The 8,016-nt window shown below is 49.1% G+C and overlaps 1 protein-coding gene across 1 annotated transcript; it reads right to left on the minus strand.

Annotated features, from left to right (window-relative positions):
* Positions 1-329: 329 nt before the first annotated feature.
* On the minus strand, positions 330-5,449 carry LOC104060059 (zona pellucida sperm-binding protein 4-like). Its single transcript, XM_054072248.1, is given in 7 exon segments — positions 330-768; positions 2,779-2,881; positions 2,883-2,943; positions 2,946-3,125; positions 3,715-3,963; positions 4,298-4,453; positions 4,993-5,449. Coding segments are annotated over 7 exon segments (1,266 nt in total). The 5' UTR covers positions 5,354-5,449; the 3' UTR covers positions 330-612.
* Positions 5,450-8,016: the final 2,567 nt, after the last annotated feature.

The following is an 8,016-nucleotide window of genomic DNA, read 5'->3' on the forward strand; positions in this document are numbered from 1 at the left end:
TGACGAGGAGCGGCTGAGAGAGCTGGGGTTGTTTAGCCTGGAGAAGAGGAGAGGGGAGACCTTATTGCTCTCTCCAACTCCCTGAAAGGAAGTTGTGGAGAGGAGGGAGCTGGGCTCTTCTCCCAAGTGACAGGGGACAGGACAAGGGGGAATGGCCTCAAGCTCCACCAGGGGAGGGTCAGGCTGGACATCAGGAAAAAATTCTTCATGGAAAGAGTCATTGGGCACTGGAACAGCTGCCCAGGGAGGGGGTCGAGTCGCCTTCCCTGGAAGTGTTTAAGGAACGGGTTGATGAAGTGCTGAGGGACATGGTTTAAGGGAATGTTAGGAATGGTTGGACTCGATGATCCAATGGGTCCTTTCCAACCTGGTGATTCTATGATTTTAAGAAAATGTATAACCCTGAAGGCCAGCAAACTTTGTCCAGGTCAGCTTCTCAACATACAACAAGCTCAGAAGGCCAAGCCTTCCTTGTGAGTAAACACAGATTTAAGAGCATATAAAGACCTCTGCCTTTTTTTGCATAAAGGGAAGGGCCCTTCCTCTGTGGAAAGCAGAAAGAAATGCCTTGTCAAGCTGTCCATGGCTCAAGGGATCTAGTCCATAGCCTGCTCATCCCCCTCCTTCCAGCCTGAAGGTTAGACCTTTTTCATCCCATTGAATGCAGAAGCAGTAAAGGCTTGGATACTTACCGGCTCTAGCAGGACAAGTGGTGTAGAACTCCTGTACGAGCTGGTGGCACAGTGAGGCACTGTGCTGTGGGTGCACCTAAAAAGAATAGTACACAGGCTTAAATCACTCAGGCAGTATCTGTAGACAAGTGATACCCTGGTGGGGTGCATTGACCCAGGCCACTAGCTAGACATCCAGACAGCCGCATCCCCACTCCCCCTCCCCAGCCGGGTGGAGAGAGAATGGGAAAAACAATAGCAAGGAAACCCAGGACTGTGAAGAAGGGCAGTTTGATAAGTGAAGGAGAGGGAAGAACAAAACCAACGCACAAGTGATGCAAAGGCAAATCACCCACCCCACTCCCACGAGCAGAAAGATGCCCAAGCAGTCTCTGAACATCAGTTGCATTAGAAAACAAAATCCTCTGGTGTTTATTGCCAGGCATGACATCATAAAGCATGGCAAATATGGGACAGTTGTCCCAGCTATGATAGAATCATAGAGTGGATTGAATTGGAAGGGACTTTAAAGATCATCTAATTCCAACCCCCCTGCCATGGGCGGGGACACCTCCCCCCAGACCAGGCTGCTCAAGGCTCATCTAACCTGGCCTTGGACACCTCCAGGGATGGGGCAGCCACAGCTTCCCTGGGAAACCTGGGACAGGGCCTCACCACCCTCATTGTAAAGAATTTCATCCTAATGTATAATCTAAATCTGCTCCTCTCCAATTTAAAGCCATTCCCCCTTGTCCTATCACTACAATCCTTTGTAAAAAGTCCCTCCCCAGCTTTCTTGTAGCCCCTTCAGGTACTGGAAAGTCACTCTGAGGTCTCCTTGGAGCCTCTTCTCCAGGCTGAACAACCCCAACTCTCTCAGTCTGTTCTTATATGGAAGGTGCTCCAGCCCTCTGATCATCTTCGTAGCCCTCCTCTGGACCCGTTCCAACAGTTCCATCTCTTTCTTACATTGAGGATTCCAGAACTGGACACAACACTCCAGATGAGGTCTCACAAGAGAGGTATAGAGGGGCAGAATCCCCTCCCTCACTCTGCACCCAGCATCCCTAAGTCCTTCTCCTCAGGGCTGCTCTCTATCACATCATCCCCCATCCTGCATTGAAACAACGGATTGCCCTGACCCAGGTGTAGGATCTTGCACTTGGCCTTGTTGAACCTTGTGAGGTTCTATTCTGCCTCCAAGCTTCTAGCCTAGCACACACGTACCTGCTTGGGGTTGAGAAACAGCAGAGCGAGCAAAAAAAGCCTTGGTGCTGTGTAAGAACTGTTCAGCAAATAGCTAGTTGTTGGATTATCAGCGCTGTTTTAGCCACATATCCAAAACCACAGCACCATGAGCTGTCATGTGGAAAATTAACTCCATCTCAGCCAGACTTAATGCACCTGGTCACAGAAGGGAGAAGGCAGAAAGGTTGCTTTGGCTGGCTTCACCTACAGGTTTGTAGCCTTGGAGCCCTCTACTGTCTGCTGCAAGGCAGCTTTGATATCCTTACCGTCCACCTTCAAACTCTGTCAGATCTGGCACTACTTCTTCCTGCCAACTGGGACACAGCTGTCCAAGCACCACTACACTGAGCACTGCTAAGTACAGCTGGGACCAGTGTTGAGTATTCATTTATCCCAGGACTACTGAGGAAGCAGTACAAGGCATGGTGAATTTCATGTGACTTAATTGCTCAGAAGCTCATAAGATTCAAAGCCCAGACGTTTCCCAGGTACCAAAAGCTATTTCCAAGTCATTTTGGCCAAGAAATTTAGTTTATAATATATTGATTAGCACATCCTAAGCTAGTTAAACAGGCAGCTTAAGCAGCAAGCTAACACTTCCTCAAGTAGATTTACCCTTTCAATAGTCTCGTTTTCTGTCACACCCCTCCAGTGGTGCATCTTACCTCTACCACGTTCATCTCCAGCAATAAAGAATTTTTCACATCAGCCTCCCCCCTCCTGTTTCAAGAGGGCATTTTTAGTCTTGGGCCCCCTACCCTTCCAAGGCCAAGATTCTCATAGTTATGAAGTGGTTCTCGTTACTCACACATGTTACTCGTCTCCAGTAGGAAGCTAGGCAACCAGTACAGGATCTTACCAGTCCAGAGAGCATCTCTTGGGAAGTGGAGTCAACAAAGGCGAAAGTGTAGAGGGCAAAATGCTGGTGATGAGAGGGGAACACTGGTCCTGAGGCAAGACTCAGGCACCAGATGTGTCTGATAGTTGTTCCCTGAGAAGGAAAGGCCAGCAGTTAAAAAAGTCAGTGCAGCTGTTGCTGGGGATTGATACAAGGTGTAGCCCAGCAGAAGTGCAGGACCAAAATCAAGGATGGGTATGGTCTCTGAAGGATCTCGACTTCTGCACAGACAGCGTCTCTCAGGGTCTTTGCAACAGGATAGTCACTGTCAATATTGTAGGCAGTATAGCTTTCACCTAGGACAGAAGAAACCCAAGAGCCATTTTAGAGGAGGAACAAACAGAAAGAGGCAACCTCAGAGCATCCTTTTAGCCATGTCAGAAAGTTCCCACTTTGGCAGGGAAGAAGCCATGGCAGGGTTCACCCACCAATGCTCCGTCAATCACCCAGACCGAAGCCCTGCACCATGAGACGTGAGCAAGTCCTGCAAACCTCTCGTATCTGAGGCAACGCAGATCCAAGGACAGAGGACCTGTCTGGGACACAGCAGGGAGTAGTGACAACATGGAAACATGCACAGTGAAGGGAACAGAGCTCCCATTGATGTACTAACAAAAGTGGACATGCAACCTGGTGTGACAGGAAAACCCCAAGGTAGGCAAATAAGAAAGGCCAATCCCATATCTCCTTCCTCCAAGATGGCAACATAATACCTACTTTAATTAGTCACATTCCCCAACCTTACCTCCAAAACTTCCTTTTAACAAATACTTGAAGTTCTCCTTCAAACCAGGCGCTGTCATTGTAGTAATGTTAGATTGGATTAGTGCCAGGCTGGAGAACAGCATTTGGCCTCTGGAAGTCCATAGGGTGCCTATTAAGTAGCTAAAACCATGCCAGGATGTTCCACATCTGCAAGTTCCTGCTCTTCTAGTCTAGTAACAGCTGCAGCACTTACCTGAAAAGTGGGGCCACGGGCAGAAAGTGGGGACTGGTAAACAACAAGGGCATTGTTTTTCATGACAAGGACACAGCCAATACTGCGTCCACTAGCCAGTTGCACAGAGACCAGGATAATGAGTGGCAGGGTCACATCCCAAGAGATGGCAATGGAAAACCACCCATCTGGTGTGCATTGAGCTGTCACTGGAGGAAAAAAAGATATAGGCAGTCTTGAGCTCAGGAATAAGAGAGATGGAAAATGTGCTCAAACATCACAGCAAAGACAAGGCCGGCAAATCCTGCAAGTTCTCCTGTCTGTAACCCCCAAAGCAAGTAATTCTGGCCATAAACCCATGTCTGTTGCAATATCAGTGAAAGGGCTGGACACTTCAACAGGACAGAATATTCTTATCAGCCAAAAGCATAGCCCTAGGCCATCTGCAAGGCTGGTACACACCAATCCTGCTCTGCCAGGGATGTGAGGAGTCCCCGTTTGCAGTTCTCCCAGGAGGAGAGAAGGACAATCGCTAATGCTTACCTGTGTTACCAAAGTATCAAGGCTTTATCCTGTCCCTAGTATTGCAGCAGCAGCCTCGCACTTCACATTCCCCCTGGTTGATGGTCAAGGAGGCACATGGCAGCCAGTCTTGTCTGAGGGTGGCAGAACAGACACTACTGCTTGGAGCATCCAGGGCTGAAAGAAACAGGAGTTTACAACTAAAGCACAAGAGCCGGGGGGGTGTTGGAACAAAGACACAGAGGACAGTGGTGGAAGGTGTCCTGGTGACTCTGCATACAAATCAAGGGAAGTCAGGCTACTCGGGTGAGGGTCAAACACATGGCCTGAAGCTGGCACGACAATCAGAAGGGACCTACATTTCCCTGGAACAAGGGCTATCCCTGAAGCCACGTACAGAAGACTGGACTGCATGGGATGCATCAAGAGTGTTCTGGGTCAAGTCTGTTAGTTAGGAAAATCATTGTACTTAGTCTCAGTCTCAATTCCTGAACTTGCAAGGAGTCATGCAGTCACAATATGGCTAGGAGACATAAGGAACATTCACCCGCTGACCTTACAACGGAGGCACAAATGCCCAGTAAGCTGGTGGCTCCTGTGTCCAAAGCCTTCTCCAGGCACTCTTCTGCACATCAATAAGTTCTTCTTCCCAGCCCCCAAACTGGCTAGAAACAGCCATCCAAAAGGAAGGGAACTCATCTCCACTAGGTAGAAACATCAAGGAGCTGTCAGTGCCTTAGCAGGAAGTACCACCGGGCACCTGAGCAGTTTCTCTTTATGAGGAGCCTTATGTTCAGCAGCATCCGTTCCTTCAAGCCCAACCAACATGAGGTAATTGCCATCCAGGAGAATCACACCAGCCAGGACAGCCAGAGCAGCAGTAGCTGCAGTTCCAGCAGGACCGCTGGGGCCACTCACCCGTTCAAAGATGTAATAGCCGGTATAGGAGACCAATAATTTCCTGGAGCTTTCTGGAGTACCAGGTACCGAGACTCCACAATCAGAGTCATTCTGCAGAGCACATGCCTTCCCCTCAGTACCTAGGGAAAGAGGAGACAGCAGGAGGAGCTCTAGCATCCCACATTGAAGAAGGGATCTACTACAATCCTACTTTTCTGTAGGAAACAAGGCCCTAGCCAGTATTATGGTCTGGGCCAGCAAGAGTGTGTGAAGGAACCCAGCAACCAAGACTATCTACATTGAGGCACAGCACTCCACCTTTGACCGCTAGGTCACCTGAACAGCCTTCTGTTTGTACCAGATGCACTAAAAGTGTTAGGCAACGCTTCACATCAAAACCTGCCCCTTTCTCCGCATTCCGGGAATACCTCTGCACTGTGCAAAGATACAGCAGTAAGAAAGCCTCTTGACACCACCCTCAGCACAAAGGAAGCATTCCTTTCCCAGCCTGGAGGTAAGCTGAGCTGCAGGCTTTCTTAACCACAAGCCGGTAAGGGCGGATCAGAAGCAAAAAAACACCTTTACAGGTAAAGCAAGAGGACCAAGAAACTGCCAGAAGAGGAACTCTAAATGCAGTCCTAGACTGCCCTGCAACACCCATCTTGCGCTGTTCTCCCTTTTAAATTGTGGAGCAAGCTGAGATCAGAAACTTCTGAAGTGTCCAGATGGCCCCAGCCTAGTAGTTTTAACACCTTCCATTGTCCTCACCTGGCTCTGAGCCCATCACAGTCTGCTTGCCCCCTTTCAATAAAACCGCTGGGTAGGAGCTGAGCTTGTGTCGAGAGATGGGTCTGTATTCATATCACTAAGCTTAGAGGAGTTCATCTGTGCAATTTATTGTAGAGCCCCACAAGGGTTTACGAACCTTCTTGCCACAGTAGCCCATCTGGGAGACCCCCACCTACCCTGCTGCTGCTCATTACCTGGCACGAGTGCAAGAAGCTGAGTGACAACATTCTTCTGCTCTTTTAAAGGTGCCACTGCTTCCAACACCAGACACTGGGTCCAGACACAGGTATAATAACAGAAATAGCCCTCCAGGTGAAACCTGCAGGAAAACTATGGAGGTCAGGAGGCTTTATACCCCTAAAAGGAGGTGATTTCCATTAAACACTCCTGGCTGTGGACTACAGCCCAGTTTGCAGTGTGATTGTGCAGAGACAGCTGCAAGAACGCTCCAGGCCTGGCTGCCAGGTGGCAGGACTTTATGGTTTGTGTGGGACCCCCAAAAGCTGACAGGTGGGCCCCTAAGATGGGCCTGAAACACAAGTAAGGGGAAGCCTCTGTGATCCCAGAGAAAGCTTTGCCTGCCAGCCTGTAACCTATTGCCTGCCTGGAACTGCAATGTGTTTCCTGTGGAGCCTTTTCTCTATACACACGTATCACGCTACAGTACCCACACTGAGAAAAAGCCTCATTGTCCGTCTTTCCATACAGATGTTTCTGCATTCGTGCAATGGAAGTGTGAATGTCTTTACATCGTTGCAGAAGTGATGCACAAGTAGTTGGTGTATGCCTTTTTATGTCCTACTTTTTGCAGCAGGAGCACTAGCATAGCGTGAGCCATCATGTTCTTTTGTACTCTCTTATTTCTTTGCTACTAAATCATTATCCATGTCCCAGCACGGTGTGGATTAGATTAGTAGGATTTGTAGTCTTGACCTTTAATAATGCACTTCCATTGGTGACCACCCACTCTTCTCCTCTCAGCAGACCCTCCAGCTCGCAGGTGTGTGGCAGGTGACATCTCGCCCCTCTAGCCAGCCTTCATCTACAGGCATGGGCAGTAGCTGCGTCCAAGGGAGGTGTTTTCTTCCACCTTAGCCCACAGCCCATCTTTCCTTTACAGCTGTCCAGGCTGCGATGATCCCAGCCAGCCATCTGGGTGAAGGATGTCACTGTGCCCACCCAGCACGCTGCTTGTTTCATGCACAAACCAGGAAGGTTTTCTCCGCAAAGTAACAGACTTTTTCAGTAGCTGCCTGTGTGGCTGCTGTTTGAGCAGAACTCATGAACCAAATGTGCTCCTCCTAGTGCCTGCCTGGGCACTGGGCAGCCACAGCGGAGAGGCACCAGGGAAAACACCTGGACTTTGGCAGGGTGGGAAGCTTCAGTCACTGAACCAGACTGCCCAGGGAGGTGCTTGAGTCCCTATCCCTGGTGGTGTTTAAAACGCAAGTAGATTAAGTGCTTAGGGATAATCGATTACACAATAATAAATGAAGCACTTTGGAACTAGAGAGACAGCTTTCATTACACTTTAACAAACCAATACGTCGTTTACGATGACAGGAAAAACTTCAACAGGTACTTGAAGAGTAGCTGTAAATGAAACAACACTGGGAATGCTGTAGATTCGCCACCCAATGCCCATGCTGAGAACAATTTCAGATAAATGCGTTTTTGTAATTCCTACACACGCACACGTTTGACAGCAGTGTTGGATCGTGTGGAGATGGGAGGCAAGTGACATCCCCCCGAAATCCTGGCGGTGAAATGCACTGTTTGGAAGATGCAGTTGGATGCATTTGGAAAATGCACTGTTGTTACAGGCAGTGAAAAGCAGGCTGGCTGAGAGGAAATAGCTGGGGTTGTTTAGCCTGGAGAAGAGGAGGCTGAGGGGAGACCTTATTGCTCTCTACAACTACCTGAAAGGAGGTTGTGGAGAGGAGGGAGCTGGGCTCTTCTCCCAAGTGACAGAGGACAGGACAAGGGGAATGGCCTGAAGCTCCGCCAGGGGAGGTTCAGGTTGGATATCAGAAAAAAATTCTTCACAGAAA

This window comes from Cuculus canorus, chromosome 7, assembly GCF_017976375.1.
Source record: "Cuculus canorus isolate bCucCan1 chromosome 7, bCucCan1.pri, whole genome shotgun sequence".
Lineage (NCBI taxonomy): Eukaryota > Metazoa > Chordata > Aves > Cuculiformes > Cuculidae > Cuculus > Cuculus canorus.